The sequence below is a fragment of the Halyomorpha halys genome, unplaced genomic scaffold (assembly GCF_000696795.3).
Source record: "Halyomorpha halys isolate HHAL.00 unplaced genomic scaffold, Hhal_1.1 Scaffold148.1, whole genome shotgun sequence".
Lineage (NCBI taxonomy): Eukaryota > Metazoa > Arthropoda > Insecta > Hemiptera > Pentatomidae > Halyomorpha > Halyomorpha halys.
The window spans coordinates 141610-160958 of NW_027112919.1; the positions used below are offsets into that span (position 1 = coordinate 141610).

General features: G+C 30.6%; 1 protein-coding gene across 1 annotated transcript in view; it reads right to left on the reverse strand.

The window, feature by feature from the left end:
* Positions 1–18324, reverse strand: part of LOC106678599 (uncharacterized) — a 53916-nt gene extending 35592 nt beyond the window's left edge. The window contains exons 1-2 of the mRNA XM_067050590.1: positions 18319–18324; positions 17995–18274 (exon numbers count right to left, since the gene is read on the reverse strand). Coding sequence (XP_066906691.1) covers positions 17995–18274; positions 18319–18324 — 286 coding nt within the window. The remainder of the gene's footprint in view (positions 1–17994; positions 18275–18318) is intronic.
* Between the last annotated feature and the right edge of the window lie 1025 nt (positions 18325–19349).

Consider the following 19349-nt stretch of genomic DNA (forward strand, 5'->3'; position numbering starts at 1 on the left):
AATATTAAATTAATTTTAATAAAAAATGGTTCAAAATAAATATGATGATGCTGAACAGCGACGAAAGTAAACAGAAAGGCTACAGAACAAACGTATATAAGGTCCTCATAATTATCCCTTAAAATCCAAAAATATTATTGAAAAAAAAAATTAATAAATGAGAAAAAAACGTTGGAATTGATGTAGCTTTTTTTGGGCTGTTGATATGTCCGATCTATCTGCATTTATATCATCCTGAGTATAATTTCAATCAAGTCCGGAGCATGGGTTATAATTCTATGTCATGTAATTGTTTATTATGCTACTAGTAGTACTATGTAGGCGCAGGTCAACTCTGTGAGTTCAGGAGCCATTTTGGGACACGACTGGCCTCTATAGACTCGACTACCTTTGACAGAAGAAAATCTCCAATTTTTAATGAAGTGTAAATAGTTGACCATAGATTAATATAAGTAGATGATCGAGAGATGCGGTCTGCAAAAATATAAAAATAAGCGAAACTTATTTATTTGAGGCGACTTTGTCATTGTGCCTTTATCAGGGTCTCTATTCCAGATACAGGCACAAACAGGCTATATTCCGTTAAAAGTCAACTTCTAATCTTCCCCTCATTCCTCTAATTTGGTTTATTTGATTGACAGTTCTTATTGTTAACTATAATACAAAAAAAAAAACATTTTTTTAAATTTATTTGTTTATTGATATTTACAACTGTATAAAAAATACAAGTAAATTTGATCATAATGACATAATGATATGATACATCATGTAGAGAAACAACCCAGTAGTAGAACTCTAAAAAGATTTTACAATATAAGGTCGCAAGGCCATCTTCTTTTCAGGCGCCTTGGAGGATTGCCAGGAATGGAAGAGGAAGCAAAGTTAGAAACTAGTGGGTAAAAATAAAATAAAATTTAAATCTGAAACCGATACAACCCATGTAGGGTCAGAGGGGTTCAATACTTAGTAAGGAAGCACTGTCACTAGATCAACGGTTGTGCAAGGAGGTGATTTGGTCAAAATTACGCTCGACCACCAGGTTTTTACCCAATATGAGCCCCAGGAGGCTCCAGAGGAGTTGAATCATTGTCACAGTGTAACAGAAAGCAATTTTCTGCCCAGCCAGATTTGATCTCGGGTCCTTAGAGTTAGTAACCAGGCGACTTACCCCGGTACTACCGCGCTCCCCATATAAACCGCTATAATAAACTATAGATAAATACAAACTATTGAAGAATTTTACGAATAACTAAAAGAGAAAAACAAATTGAAACATCTAATCCTGAACGTGAAAGGTAGAAATCACGATATTTTCCGTTTACATTATACGATGTCGTTTTATTATACTGTTTTATCCTTTGCAGGAACGACACTTATAGTGGTCATTCCCACCTTGAGAAATCCTAAAATTCAAATTTAATATTAAAAAATAGCAATAACTTCTATAAGAGACCACTATCCAAACATAACTTGGTGACGTAAGTAGGATTGTAAGTTAAAGTTGTGTGATGTAGATTTTTTTTGCGCATTTTAATTATGGCTTAATTGACTTAAAGGTATTTAAAAAATGAAGATTTTTCTCCATGTTTCTTCCGATTATATGTTAAAGCCCTCAATATGATAGCTGAAAGAAAGGATCTAATAATTCCTTGGTTCAGGATATTGGACGACTCCTGCCGATTCTTTACACGTAAAGAATTTTTCTTAAATTTTTTTTCTGACTCCATTAAAGGAAGATCGGAGGGGGAAATATTTAATAAGGAAGCCTCAAGAGTAGTATTGCTCATAAATATGCAAACTGGGCACCTCTAGTCTTTATTAGACCCGACTTATATCCTCACTTTTTTATTTTTCCTCTTAGAGCCCCCTCTTTTTTCAAATATTCCACTTATAAATTTAATTAATACCCGGCTGTTTATTCTGCTATAGGTGCATTTAATATTATCAGTATGACACGTCTTTAATTAATTCCGCAGAGGGACATCATAAATAAGAGATTATCCAAGAAACTAAACAGCTTTGAAGATAATAGTTTTATTCTATAATTAAGTAAAAACGTAAGTAGGTATATAAATAAGAAAAAAAAAATTAAACCTTTGAGCTCACAAAGAAATAATTCATGACTACAGAAAAACCTCTAGAGAACTAAACCTTGCCATTTACAACCCATGTAGGGGCTTTTCGTATTATACTTTGTAAAGAAGTACATTTTCACTATGAACTATTGTAGAAGGTGATTTAAGAATCAAGGGTATCCGCTTATATGTGGACTATAGGGGGTCCCTGTAGGTTTCCCGAACCCACAGAGTTGACTCATGGCTACAGCAACAGAATAAATAATTATTTGCCAACCGGATTCTAACCGGGGTCCTAGGAATCAGCAGCACAGTACCTTACCACTGAGCCACACCACCACTTCTAAGGAAGTACTGTTACTAGACCAAGATTTGTGCAAGGAGGTGGTTTGGTTAGTATCCATTCGACCTTCCAGAATTTGTAGCCCTAGAAACCATTACCTAGAAGGTTATGTTTATATTATTATTATATATTATATTATATAACCTATAAGGTTATATAGGTATTAAGGGTCAAGGGTGCACTAATTTGTAAGAAAGTACTGTTACTAGACTAGTGGTTATGCAACGAGATGATTTTATATAACCTATAAGGTTATATAGGTATTAAGGGTCAAGGGTGCACTAATTTGTAAGAAAGTACTGTTACTAGACTAGTGGTTATGCAACGAGATGATTTGGTCAGTATCGACTTCCAGATTTTTATCAAATATGGGGCACCCACTTCACGAGGGTGAACCCCCAACACACAGGCCTGACTAATGGCAACAGTGAAATAGAAAATAATTATCTGTTACAGGCGGATTCGAACCAGGGTCGTTGGAGTTGACAGCACAGTGCCTTACCACTGAGCTACCCTAGCTATGTAACGATATAAAAAATAAAGAGGTTAGGAAAAAAAAAATGTTATAAACACTATCTAATAACATATTTTTTTTTTGTTTTTTAGGTTTAGTTTAAATTTCAAAACCAATGTGTGCCCCAGCACATTAAAAAATTCGAAGAACGCCCACAACAACAAAAATAAAAATAAAAAACTCCTTAAAATGTAGGCCACTACAGAAGAAGAAAACAGTGCAGAACCAGAATATATATTCATGCTAAAAACCATAAATGAAATTCAGAAATAAGGGTTGTGAAAAAAAAAAATATTATAAGTTGACTATCGGAGTCATAATTAGTTTTTCTAGGTGATATTAAAATTGCTTTATTACTATAATTAATTATTTCAAAAGATAAATAAAAAAATTTAAGATTATTTCATCAAAAAGTCATTTTACGAAATTACTCTTAAATTTATTAATTAAATACGTAATTATAAAATATCTAGGTCTACTCCAATCTGTGAAACATTACACCAAATTGTAATGATACTACAAAATCCAGTAAATGTTTAGGGAAAAAGACGAACTCCTGAGGATACGCTCTCAAACCGCTTTTAAGTTGAGAAATGCGGTTCAAATTGTTTTGGAATATTAATAACAATACTAGCTAACTTATGGTTGTTCCAATAGGAGTCAAAACTATCATCAAAAATGCGGGAAACATGATTTGTAACAATAAAACCGTACTGATAACGTTTACAATTTAAAGAAATAATAAAGAGTATTTTCAGACTTAAGTTGGATATAAATTATCTTATTTAAACAATGAATAAATAAATAATTTATTTAAATAAAGCTCTACGGTAAATCGATCAATACTCATCTAATACTTATCGATCTATTTCATTATCGATTCGTATTTTTCGCACCTGGCAATCCACATGTTGCACTTTCTAGAAACAGCTTGATCATTATTTTTTATATCCTGTTTAGGTTCAATATCCTTTTTGCGGGGCAAGGCCAAACATCGACCGATCTCGGGTAATTTGTACGAGCCTTCTTATCGCATCACGTGATTCCAGCTTCTTTCAAATTGAAGCAACTACTCAATTATCGACTGATACCTTTCCTTATCTCATTACGACTAATACAGTATATTGTAGACTATGAACAAAGCCAATAATGAGAAAATTGTTCTAATTACAATACGTTATTAGAGAGAGAGGGAGTGTGAGAAATAGAGAAAAACTTTACTAAATAAAAAAAAGTTGTGTTGTTAAATACAAACATACTCAAATCTAGCCAGACATTATTTTTAAATCTTATAAAATATAGGCATAGTCAAGTATACATAATAGTAGTATATTATTTTATTTTTATCACTTTGGTTCTTTTATTTTTGTTTTCTTTCTACAATTTATTCATTTTTTTTTTATTATTAATTTTTTCATATTTTCTCTCTTAACTCAATACATATTTCGTTTTTTTTTTTCTTCCATTGCTTTTCAAGAAAACCTAATATAACGTCATTTAAAGAAGAGCAAATTTGCTAAAATATGAGCCCTAATAAAGTTATTTACGTTAAATAGTTCTCGAGATATAGCTTTTTAAAAAGCAAATTTCAAAAAAATGTAGTATGGGACGTACTGAAAAATCAGTAGTTAGTGAATTTATTTAAAAAATCTATATCTCAAAAACCATTTGACGTACAAAGCACTATTAGCACTCAAATTAAAGCTAGTTTAACAAGCTATAAAGTATTTAATGATGTTTATCTTCCCTAGGAGTAATAGTTTACATGAAGTTTGCTAAAATGAATTGATTTATAGTTGTTCGGACATATTTTCATTTGCCAAATTTATATTCATATGTGAATATCATAGAAACTACTACTCCTACAAAGATAAACATGATAAACTATTTTGTAGTAAATTTAACTAGCTTTAATTTGAGCGCTGGCAAACATCTGTACGTCCAAGGTTTTGAAATGAAGTTTTTCATAAATCAAACTTTGTCCGAACAACTAAAAATCAATTTATTTTAGCAAATATCATGAAAACTACTATTCATACAAAGGTAAAGGTCATAAACTTATCTATATTCCATTAAACTAGCTTTAATTGGAGTGCTAATAGACATCTGTACGTCTCATAGTTCCTGAGCTATAGATTTCTCAAATTAAATTAGCTAACTACTAATCTTTCAGAAGATTTGTAAGAAATTTTACTTTTTAAAAAGCTATATCTCGAGAACTATTGGACGTAAATAGCTCTTTTAGGGCTGATATTTCAGCAAATTTACTCTTCTTTAAATAATGTTCTCTTAGATTTCCTAGTGTTGTTGGTAGTTTTTATGATATAGAGCTCCGAATGAAAAATTAATGTTTTTTTAAGGTTTTGAAACAGCAGCCATTTTTTATTCCCCCTACCTATACTTGGCAGACTCATGAATTTTGACTAGTAATTATACCTAGTTTTCATTAAAGTAATCTAAAATTGGGGTGAGATAACTGCCTTTTTTATTCCCGGCTCTTGTACTATAAGGATACCTGAATTGGTGAAATGTTAACTAGAGATTTTCTGTCAGTTATTATTTACTCCTGTTATTTAGACCTGACCCTTTGCTTTCGGAAACTTCGAATATTATGCCGACAAAAATAGTCGCTTTTATAAATTGTGTCATTTTGTAGAATATTTTTTCAATAATATTATTACTAGTATAAATTTTACTCATCTAAGTCTCCATTGTAGGTATCTTCAGTTTAACCCGACAAAGGTTTTGAACCCAGTCCAAAGTCTCCTAGATCATAAGGCCTATCACAGACCCCTATCAAATGAGCCCACTTTCGGTCAACCACGAACCCAGACTTAGCAAAGTTCGCCTCCAGCTAACAACTTATCCAAGTTGGGACTTAGATAGCACCAAGTCTTAAGAGAAGGCGTTTAACTTACACTCTAAGAGGGGCTAATCCAGAAAGCGAAGACAAACAGAGATTAGACAAGAAAAACCCACGAATCAGCGGAGCTGAAACAGAATTCGCCAAGGGAGCAAATTTCTTCCCTCAAATAGGGAAATGGATGTTAGAGGCTGAATCAACTTGTAATGCTATCTTAAATCAGAAATAATTAATCAATTATTCTTTTAAATATAAGTTTAATCTTCTATTTAATTGATTAAAAAAACAACATTACGGGCACATCTATCGTTCTGAGATCTGCGGGCGGCGCTGGTTCGAATCCGCCCAGGGGCGTTGACTATTACATTAAGTGGCGGTCCCACAAAATGAAAACTTGACCCTCCCCCCCCCATGGATAGAATAGGTTAGTCACCTCTAGATAAGTAGGCAATCCACCTTTACTGTGGATAGCCTTGAAAAAAAAATCAACACTATTTTCGTTTTCTTTTTATTATGATTAGTTGGAGGATTTGTATTTTTTTTTTTTTTATTATTACCTATTTTATAATAATAAAAAAAACCGTTGGTTTATATATTTTCTGTATTTGATTTTTATGATTTTCGTTTATACTTGTAAATTATATACATTAACAGAAATAGTACCTTTTCATTTATTGTTATTATTATTTTTTAATAATTCATTTATTGTTATTAAAAACTAAATTTGCCGTAGATGAAATAGTGACATGATACAAACATGTGAAGAATCTACCCATTGATAAAACTCCAATAACATTTCTAGAGGAGAAGATCTCGAGGCCATCTTCTTTTTAGACGATTAGGATGATTATTAGGTAATGCAGGAGAAGCCAGGTTAGAAACGAGTTGGTTTGGGTGGTTGGGAAGTTTATCATGGAAGGAATGGTGTCTGGTTCTGGCCAAGTCGGCAACATATAGAACATTGAGGTCCTGATGGATGACTTGATTTGTGATAAAGTAAGGATTGGATTTGGAAGCAATTCGATGGTTTAGTGGATCCACAAAGCTAAACTCCATATGTCCAGATAGGCCTTATTATTGTCATGTAGATCAGTCTTTTGTAATGAGTTGGAAGTTTAGACCGTTTGTCTAGTAAGTGCTGTAATAGTCGGAATCAGCGTGCAGTTTCCTGTCTTTTCAGTCTTCTATGAGGATTTCATGTCAGTCGTTTGTACAGATGTAGTTCTTGGTAATGGATCTGTTCGGCAGGAATAAGTGGAATATTACTAAGGGATACTATGGGACATGGGGTTTATTATTTTTAGTTTAATTTTAAATGATTTTTTATATATTTTTTTAATTTATTATCAGAGGTTAGTCACATTATGTTTTATGATATAGCATATAGTTTAATTTTATTTATTCTAATTTTGTTTTATATATTCTGTTAATTATTGTTGTTCATTTTTATCTATTAAAATTCATTATTTTCATTACATTTTATGGTGGTTAATAATTTCATTTTTATTGAGTCTGTAATATTATTCTAAAGGAATCAATTCCAGAATAAATGAAGAATATTATTATTACTTTCAGTTTTAATTAATCCTCGCTCGTTTCAGAACGGATATTTCTATATTACTGCACTGTGGTAATGTCTTAACATACTAATTTTCCAAATAAACTATTCAGTTAACAGATTGACAACTTTAAACAGAAATAATAATATATTAAGATATATATATATATATATATGTGTGTGTGTGTGTGTGTATGTAGTATGTATGTAGGTAGGTAGGTAAGAGAGGCACCAGCTGGAAGTTTAAATATAAAGTAAGTTCTTTTGTCGGCATGTCATACCTGATAAGTCAATAACCCAGGCCACTTTGAAGTAAAGATATGAGAGACACCCGCGTACCTCTCGGCCAGGTCTATCCCCATGACCTAGAGTACTAATTGCCCGGGGTCAAAGGCGATGACCTCTGTCAAACAGGAAAGCCGCTTCAGGTCAGATCATGAGAGTTGCTGCCACAGGAGGACTGAAAGGCCAATGACCTGCCCACCCCCTTTTGACGATAAATAAAAGAGTAGAGAATAAACTAATGATAAAAACGGAGATCGGAAGTGGGGAGGAGTTAGAAGTAGAGGGGAGAAAAGGAGTAACAAGAGCAGGAGGAGAGAGGAAGACAATAGTTGCAACCTATTAATTTAATGCTCTTTTCTCTTTTTAGGGGCATCAAAAAACAAAAACAACGGGAAGAGCAGTCTTGAGAGAGACAGGAGTTGAAGACCGATTGGAAGTCACATATCACAGGGAGTAAACGGAGGCCGGCCGGCAGCGTGGAGCGAAGCGAATATGGACGTGCCGCCGAAACAGTCAAACCGGCCGTAGCACCAGAACAAGTAAGACTTTTTCCGTTGTAATTTAAATGCCAGTAATAGAATTGAATAAACTTAGTATATATAATAGAATAATAAACTTAGACTCAGTATAAATAACAAAGATCCCAACTGGCACTTCTCAATTCATTATACAACAATTAAAGTATAAGGGAACAGATCTACCATGCTCTCTCATAATATTATATATGTTGCTAATGTATATATGATTGTAAATATAAAACAATGCAACCAAGACTTTACTTTATAATTAAGAATCCCTGCATGATATCTCATAATAATAGCATAGTAAATTGATAAACACAACATCGTTGGACAAGAACTCCAATGATTAATTATAGATATTCATATCTCTATGGTATCTAGTGTTTGAGTTAAATATATCGCAACTTTTTCAATCGGTTCCCATCAGAAACCTATAGAAAAACATAATACAATGACATAAAATAAATAGAATATAAATATAAATACGTAATAAACTCAAAGTAATAATAATATTCTTTATTTATTCTGGAATTGATCCCTTTAGAATAATATTACAGGCGTCAAAATTAGGCTTTAGAGCATATGTTGGCAACGGGATGATAAAAAAAGTTTGAGACTATATAAATTTTATTGTTATAACTAAGAAATAATAGTATTTCTTGTTCCAAATTTTAAACATTTTTCTTTTTAAAAACGATGAATAGAAAGATGACCATGGATTAAATATATGAGATGATATTGAGAGTGGTCAGTAAATAATACAAACAAGTAAAAACTTAATTAAGTTAATTAGCTACATATACGTTTTAAGTTCCACTTATTTCATCACATTATTTTAAATAATTTTCCTCTCGAATCTAATATTTCTTACTTTCTTTATTTCTCATTCCATTATCCATATTTCTTCTCCTTTGTTCTTTCCTTTTTCATATTTTTTTCCCGGACACTTTATATTTATTTTAGCTTTTTTTTTTACTAGTCTATATTATATAAATGTAAGATTTAAATTTTATTTTTACTTATTTATATAACTTTCTTTCCCAATGTATCATATATTTAATTTTTCTTTCATATATTTCATCATGTTCTTTTAAATTGTTTTTTATTATTTTTGACATTACTTACATATTTATTGTGTTATTTTCCATTATTCATCATTTACATTTTCTTTCCCACCTTTCAATATGTTTATTTCTTCAACACTTTCTCCATTTTTTTTAATTTTTCGTAATTTATTAATTCTTACTTCTATAATATTATGTCTCATCTTCTATTGTTATCAATCTACTACTTTCTACTTAATTACTTATTACGTATATTTCCAAATTTGTTTATTTATTATTTTCCTTTATTTTTATGTTTCTCTAAGGTTGTTATCTCTTTGTTGTTTTGTTTTTTAGCCCTCTTACCCCTGTCGAACAGATCCGCTACCTTGGACTACATTTGGACAAACGAATAACCTGGAATCCTCACACAAGACTGAAAAGACAGGAAACTGCACGTCGATCTCGACTATTACAGCACTTACTAGACAACCGGTCTAAACTTCCAACACATTACAAAAGACTGATCTACATGACTGTAATAAGGCCAATCTGGACATATGGAGTTGAGCTTTGGTGCTCCACTAAACCTTCGAATTAAAATCCAAAATCCCCAATGCCAATCCTTACTTTGTCACAAATAAAATCTTACATAAAGACCTTAATGTTCCCTATGTAACCGATCTATTCCGAACCAGATATCACCCCTTCCATTATAAACTCCCTATCCACTCAAACCTCCTAGTTTCTAGCATTGTATCCTATTCCATTCCTGACAATCCTCCAAGGCGCTTGACAAGAAGATGGCCACGAGACCAGCTAATGTAAAATGTCATTAGAGTGCTACCAATGGGTAGTTTCTCTACACGCCTGTGACACTCGAATTTAACTTAGATCAGATTTACTAAATGTATTATAATGTAAAGTTGTAAATAGCAATAAATAAATATTAAAAAAAAAAAAAATTTTTTAGCCTTGATGAAGGTCTGAAATTCAGGTCGAAACGTCGGTACAAATAAATAAGTATTAGTTTATTTGTATTTATTTGCTGATTGCACTCCCACCCATATTTTTCTCATATTAATCTACGATCAAATATTTGAACCTCATTAAATAATTTTCATTTTGTTAATATATTTACTAATTATATTTTCGTATGTATTTTATTATTTGTTCTTTCATCTTATTAAATTTTATGACTACTTTTCTCATACAGCCTTTTCTTCTTATAATACTTAGACTTATAAATGTATTTTTAACACTATGTTTCTATAATCTTATTTGTTTTCTTATTTTCTAATCATTCTATAATTCATTTTGTTTATTATCGTTGTTATCTTGTTTTTATTCTTAGCCCCAATGAGAGTCAATTCTGGCCGAAACGTTGGCACTAATAAATAAATTTTTACTATCTATATTTGTTCATTTTTATGTAACTTTCATTTCATTCATATTTACATGATTTTTAACCATACCTTAGTTTACTTTTTGTGTCTTATTATCTACCTTGCCAAAATATTTTTAGTAGTTTAGTACCTTTTCTAGCCTTGATGTAATTCTAGCCAGAATTTGATTGAAAAAAATAAATTTCATAAAAATGGAACAATTAATTCCACAGCACCTTAATGATTTATGGTATCATAATAACGTTTTATTTAAGGATGAAATAATTTTGATTTATTTCTTGAAACATGTGTTTTTTCCCAATCTCTAATCTAAACAGTGTACTCGTAGAAGAGTTTTTATGTCTGTCACAAGCAAGGTTACTTTAGGACATAAGTTCATATGAAGAACTGTATTTTCTTCTACTAAGGCAATGATAAATGTAAAAAACAAACAATAAAATTGTAGAAAAACTCTCAAATTAGAAGTAGTCTAAGTTCAAAACTTTATTCCATAAACATTTTCAGTTAAAACTTAAAAACATTATAATTTATGACTTGAGATAACAATGGCATATTTCTATCAACTTCATTGTTTTCTCTCACAGCCCCACAATAAACTTTTAAAACTATTTTAGAATGCTGCGGTTTGAAAAATTTCCAAACAAGATCCCCTCTGGAAATGCAAACCACTAAAATTTAGCAGTCTGTAGAAGTTCTTGAAGTAAGGGCTCTAAATTTATGAGCAATGTGAAAACATAAATATATATTACACTTTAAAATTATTATAATGCATCAATACAAGGGAGAATGAGATTATTTAATAATAAGATTAAACTCGAATTTTAAAAAATTGTAATAACTAATTCCTAAGTTTAAACTGTGTAAACTGGGAGTTATTAAATGTCTTTTAAATCTGTTTACTCTCTCTCTTATTTGTGTATGGATTATATATTTAAGGGAAAATATTACAATCTTACAAAATTTCGAATTCGAGATTTCCACGAAAATACATGATTTAAATCTAGTACCTTATATTTATAATTAATTATTATTTGATATCATTATTATTATTTAATTACCAAAATAATTTGTTTCATTAATTATTATATTAAAAAAATGATTAATAGCTAATCAAATAATTTCTTTAACTACAAAGGCAGTGATAACCGTCCGATGTTTTCTATCCTCAAATTCAAACAACTGTCATATTTGTGAGTTTCTTTTTTAACCTATTTATTTGTGTGTTCTAATTTATTTATATACTGTTGTTTCTAAATGTATCTATTAATTATTTTTAAATTAAGATTAATTATTTTTTATATATGATTGTTTGAGAGTGGTTTAGTTTATTATCAAATTAACACAATTTTAATACTTTTTTTCCACTTAATTTATTATTATTTAAAATTCTCCAACGTTTCGGCCCTCAGGGCATTCTCAAGGATACCTACAAACATTTTCATTTAACAAACATTTACACTAAACTTCCAATCCATTACAAAAGACTGATCTACATGACCATTATAAGGCCTATCTGGACATACGGAATCGAGCTATGGGGCTCCACGAAACCATCTAATTCCCTTCGAATCCAATCCTTACAGTCCAAAATCCTTCGTAAAATCCTTAATGCTCCTTGCTTTGTCACAAATCAAATCATCCATCAGGACCTCAATGTCCCCTATGTTGCCGATTTGGCCAGAACCAGATACCAATCCTTTCATAATAAACTTCCCAACCACCCAAACCAACTCGTTTCTAACCTGGCTTCTCCTTCACTACCTAATAATCCTCCTAGGCGTCTGAAAAGAAGATGGTCCCGAGATATTCTCCTTTAGAAATGTTTTTGGAGTTCTATTAATGGGTAGATTCTCCACATGATATCATGACATAATATCACTTACAGCAAATTTACTTGATGTGTATATATGTATACAGTTGTAAATATCAATAAATAAATTATAAAAAAAAAAAATTTGTTCTTGATATATGCCTTCCTAAGTCTTAAATTTTTTTTGTTCGAAAATCACAAAAGGTTGAGCCCACAAATCTACAAAATAGCAGGTTGATAAGTGATAGTTATGTGAGGTGTACACCGTATTAGAGTTTTCATAAGTATTGATGCTAGAAGCACTAATACTTACTATACCTTGGCTATATCAATGCGATCATGTTTTTAAACCTGTAATGCAGGCGACTAATACAAATTGGATGCAGACACTAGTCACTATTTAATTGACACCGTTAATTAACAGCTAATTACCGTTAATTAGAAGATAACAGAGCTTTAGTTGTCCGATTAGAGTAAAGCCCTCAACTTATAAGCATTATCATTTCAAGTAGTCAACGACACATTTATAATTTACGATTCTATTAATAGTAACATTCAGAATATACTGATAAAATATTTTAATTACGTCAAAAATATTGTAGAAAAAGTAGGAATAAAACGGGTCAGTTTATCACCTTTATGTAGATTTCCAAAAGGCTTACGGTTATATTGCCGGCCAGAAGCTGTTATAATATTTTAATATTATTATAATTAATTAAATTTAAAATAAAGTTAGTACATCCAATTGGCATGGCCGAAACGTTTCATAAGGTAAAAATAGGTAATGATTATTCTGTGAAATTCAAGGTTTGGTCGGGTTTAAAACAAGGTTATTCTTCATCACCTATCTTATTTACTATAATACCAGAATACGTTATCAAAAGTGTGATGAATACCGAAAAGGATTTAACTTAAGGTGATAAAATACCGGCGATTGGATACGCTGATGATTTGGTATTATTGGGTGAGTACAAGGAAATTATAAAACTAAATATAATTACGTTGATAAACTCCAGTAAGGAACTAAGTCTTTTTTTTCGTACCCTTCATCAAAATACATTAGTACATCATACTTATATAATACATGAAATGTATTATACATGCTTTTACTGAGTCTTCTTCCCTGTGGCATTATAATAGTACAAGAGCCCAAAAGGAGAAAAAAGCCAGTTATCTCACCCCAATTTTTGATTACTTTAATGAAACCATGTATAATTAATAGGCAAAACTGATAAGTTTGCCAAGTATAGGTAGGGGGAATAAAAAATGGCGGCTGATACAAAGCGATAAAAAAAAAAATATTTCATTCGGTGCTCTATATCTTATAAGTATAAACTATAAGTATGAACAACACAAGTAAACCTAAGAAGCCCTAATAGAGTTATTTACGTTAAATAGTTTTCGAGAGAAAGCTTTTTAAAAAACAATTTCATAAAAATGTTGTATTAAACGTACTGAAAGATAAGTAGTTAGTGAATTTATTTTGAAAATTTTATATCTCATAACTCATTTGACGTACAGTTTCTATTAGCACTCAAATTAAAGCTAGTTTAATGAGATATAAAGTTGTTTATGATGTTTATCTTCGTAGGAGTAATAGTTTACATGGTATTTGCTAAAATAAATTGATTTATAGTTGTTCGGACATATTGTCATATGCTAAATTCATATTCATATGTGAATATCATAGAAACTACTACCTCTACGGAGATAAGTATCATAAACTACTTTATAGTAAGTTAGATTTCCTTTATTTTGAGTGTTACCAGACATATGTGGGTATTATGGATCTAGAGATATATTTTTTCAAAAATTCAACATTTTATACGAACAGCTAGAAATTAACATTTTGTGAGTTTATTTTGTCAAATGTCATAAAAACTACTACTCCTACAAAGATAAACATAATTAACTATTTTGTAGTAAATTTAACTAGCTTTAATTTGAGCGCTGGTAGACATCTGTACGTTCATTGGTTTCTGAAATGAAGTTTTTCATAAATCAAACTTATTGTCCGAACAACTGTAAACCAATTTATTTTTTATAGTCCATTAAACTAGCTTTAATTTGAGTGCTAATAGACATCTGTATGGCACATAATTCCTGAGATATAGTATTCTCAAAATAAATTAGCTAACTACTAATCTTTCAGTAGATTTTTAAGAAATTTTGCTTTTTAAAAAGCTATATCTCGGGAACTATTGGACGTAAATAGCTCTTTTAGGGCTAATATTTTAGAAAATTTACTCTTCTTTAAATAATGTTCTCCCAGATTTTCTAGTGTTGTTAATAGTTTTTAAGAAATAGAGTTCCGAATAAAAAATTAGTGTTTTTTTTTATGGTTTTGTAACAGCCGTCATTTTTATTCCCCCTACCTATAATTGGCAGACTTATCAATTTGACTAGTAATTATACATAGTTTTCATTAATGTAATCAAAAATTGGGGTGAGATAACTGCCTCATTTCTTCCCGGCTCTTGTACTATAAGATGTTGATATCAGTCCAGTTAAGGCGGTATAGTCAAACTATAGCTAAAAGCTGTGCCACGGAAAAGAAATCCATAGGTCAAAACTATTTCAGGAAAAGAGTTATGTCTCGAAATAAATACGAATAAAGCAAAATATATTGTTAGCAGTAGAAACGAGATCAATTTCAGTGATATAGATATAGGAGGCAATACATTTGAAGTGGTAGACAGGTTAAAGTATTTAGGTTCTACGGTAACTTCGTTCATGTTAATGCACTTGTATGTCATACATTATAATGCACTCTTTTAAAGGATCAGTTTTTTCGAGCTACTTTGGAAGAGTGAAGAATTAAGACAAAGACCATCAATTTTCTACTTTACACCACATCTTAATGGAGTTGGTCGGGTCAAGGCAAACAAAAAAATACCTTTTAAAAAACTACCAACCAAAACAAATATGCACTTAAAATATAATGTTAACATATATACAAAAAAAAAAAATGTACAAATATATATTCATCTTTTTATATATTAAATTTTGAGTCAATTTATGGTAATTGAGACACAGGTCGTTTCGTTGAACAACTCCACCTTCAATTTAATGACTACACTTAGTATAACTGCTGAATTAATAATTGTTGTAATAGAGAGAATTTCAAATATAGCAAGCACTTTACATAATTAGAAAACATTATTCGACGGCAAAACGTTTGATAAATAAACGTACTAAGCATTAATTAAATAACGAATAATTTATTTTATTATGTATGCTTGTATATTATTTATTCAATGATGGTATATATGTTTATCCGACTTCTGCTTAGGGTGGGTAATGTATTTATCTTGTCCGTTTGTAAGGATGTAACGCTGTTTTGAGTGAATAAATTTGAGATTAAGCCGCGACTATGAGCTCAACTTATGGAAAAAATATTATATACTAATCTTCTATACTGGAAACTTTCAATTTCATAATATAGGGTTTTTTTTTAAGCCCGATAGAACTTGAAATTGTAAAAAATAACACAAAAAATTAAATTGTAATCAAAATTTTTTTTTTATTCGAAAGATCAATACGTGACATTAACATTTGAAAATGATTTCGGGCATATGGGCACCGCGGCTGTTCTTGACGAAGCGCATTCTGTAAAATTGTGTTCAGCGATGAGGCGCATTTTTGGCTTAACGGGTTTGTTAATAAGCAAAATTGCCGCATATGGTCGTGCGATTTGACACCTCTCGATTATTTCCTGTGGGGCTACGTGAAGTCACTGGTTTATGCTGATAAACCAGCAACAATTGACGCCTTGGAGGCCAGCATTGTTCGTGTTATTCGTGACATACGGCCAGCAGTGCTCGAAAAAGTGGCCCAAAATTGGACGTCCAGAATGCGCTTCGTCAAGAACAGCCGCGGTGCCCATATGCCCGAAATCATTTTCAAATGCTAATGTCACGTATTGATCTTTCGAATAAAAAAAAAATTTTGATTACAATTTAATTTTTTGTGTTATTTTTTACAATTTCAAGTTCTATCGGGCTTAAAAAAACACCCTATATATATTTTTTCTATTATTATAAACTCCAAAGTTTCAGGCCGTTTCCAATTTCAGGTGCTTTTTAAATCTTAAGTCTCTTTTTCCCGGTTTAAGACACAAGAAATTAAAGTTTAAGTGCAAATATCTAACACTACTAGACAATATTTTTATAGCTATAAACAATAAAATATGAAAAGTACAAGCCCGGAATGTAAACCTGGCATTTATTGGATTTGGCATGAAGAATTCTAAGCGCGTATTCGGTACCTATGATTTACGAGTATATCTATATCTGGAAGCCATCCTGGAAATATATCTGTTCCTGTCCAGTGGAGAAAACAATAATATGCCAGCGAATTTATTAAAGAGTTATGTTCTTTTACAGACAATTTAGCTTAGTTATAAAATATTTAAACATTTCGCAAACCTGGATAATACTAACAAGAAAAACGATTAGAATTTGGGTAGTAGATAGAGCAATGTTCACCGAAATATTAAAAATAAAACAAATAAATGAGTCATTTATTTTCAAAATGATATTTGAGTGTTTCGGACTACGTTCAAAACAAATATGATTTGCTTTTTCCTAAAAAAAAAAAGTTAACTGAAATTCTCATTTTTTTTTTTTTTTAATTTTTAGTGAATTAATAGTATCAGTAATATTTTTTCTCATTCCTCGGAAAGAGAGAATTGATTGGCACATAATAGCCAGAAAAAAAATGTATACTTTTTGAAGCTACGCCTGAAAAATGCTTAAATTTTTTATATCAAAAAAATTGAGTCAGCCTATTTTATTCTGCAAGATCTTGTAATTTTTCCTTTTTAAAAAAAAAAAAATAATTTAATGTAAAAGGAAGTGTTTAATTTATAATAAGTTAACTCATTACTCTCGATTGTCCCTTCTAAAGGGACATGAAAGTTTAATAGTGATTACGTAGAATGAACTTATTCCACCGCAATTTTTTAAGAAACGCATATTATCCTGTAGTTTTCTCTTAAAAGGACATAAATAAAATTAAAACAACAGATAAAAATTTAAAGATGCATGATAAATCAACTGGTTTTATGCCGAACAACAAATACCAATGACAGAACACAGGTTTGTAAAAAGTCTTGTAAAGAAGTTGAGAGGTGATTTTCGAGAATCACGAATACTTAGGTCTAAATTTTTTGTCATACAATAGACCAAATAAGTACAGAGAGATGAAGGCAACATTTTATTGTGAACATGCACAAATCAACCTGCTATGGTTATTGGGTTTGGCTTCAAAATTTACCACATTAGAAAATTATAAGAAATATATATATATTTTGTAAATATGTGTTATTCAATGTCCGCAGATACTTATAAATTAATTTTTGTTACAAAGCCTTATATGGTTTTACTATATAATACCACGATTCCAGGTTGTACGTTTTAGGGATAAACTGGCGTTGAGTAAGGTGAAGTAAAGTGCCAAATGCAAAGTATTAAATAAAAAAAATATATGAAGTATTAAATAATTATTTGTTCAGAAACCTCGCTTATCTCTCTATAAGATTCTTAATTAACTACAGAAGACATTGATGAACTCACCGAGTTTGCTAGGATGCGCAATGTAGAGCCTGGCTTGGGACTTGTGGCCAACGCAATGAGGACAGTCAGTGATAAGCCATCTCCAAGCGGCCTCCGACCAGCGATGTTCTTGGCTGGCGAAGACGGTCTCGAAGAGAGCCAGGAGGAAGAGGATTCGAAGGTACATCACGATTGGAAGCTTTCCAACTACTGAAGACCGGTAGAGGCTGAAGGCAAGTTCTCCAGTAGGGGTGGGGGTCACCCCACCACTTTCATCCCCACTCCATCTGTCGTAAGTGTCCTGAAGAAAAATGTATTTTGCTTACTAGATACATACGTAACTACCAGCATTTTATTTTTTTTTTAAATATATTTCATACTAACAGTTACTGAGTACTTTGTATTTTTAAAATTTAAAATTAAAGGACAACTGTAATGGAAATTCATATACTGCATAACTTTTATGAATGAATTTTTGTTTTTAAATAAAAGATGCGAACTTATGAAAAAAACACAATTATTTTTAAAATTTTTATGAATGAATCTTTATTATTAAAATTAAGGAACCACTGCAATAAAAAATAAATTATCATTTATAATAAATAATAAATATCTATTAAGTCTCAACCTGTTTATTTTCTAATTATTCAACTTCTAAGTTTCGGCCCATCCGGCTATTCTCAGGATAACTTATTCTAAATTTTCCAGCTATAATGTTGTCATAAACATTTTAGGCTATTCTTCCTTTGTCAGATTGTATTTTAGTTTATCAACCTATTTCTTATCTAACTAATTCACCTTTTCTAATATTATTACGTTTACACTTTATAATATAACCTTATAACAGATAGATATAAAAAAAAATTAAATCAAAAGACAACTGTTATGAATGAATTTTGATTTTTAAAACTTACTATTAACATTTATGAAATAAAAATTTATAAATCACGGAGGGGGAACCCCTATTTCACAAATTATACAACTGTTCATTTAATTGTAATACTCGTTGCTCAAATTGTATAACTGTAATTTATATGTAGTCTATCGTTCAGATTGCATTTTTTCAATATAGTGTGAGCAGGAAAAAAAAAATGTCACTTCTTTATCCCAGGATTTTAATTTATACTTCAATTTATACAAAATAAAAGGTGTTCAAAAAAATCCTAAAAACAAAAACATATTTTTAACATTATTGAACAACTGAAATCAATTTATTTTTTTAATTGAAGGAGAACTGTAATGAAAATTATTTTTTTAACATTACAGGACAACACTTATAAATTTTTTTTTTCATGTACAGGACGATAGTTATTTAATAAAAAACCTTATTTTTAAAACTAAAGGACAGCTTTTACAAATCAATCTTTAATTTGTTA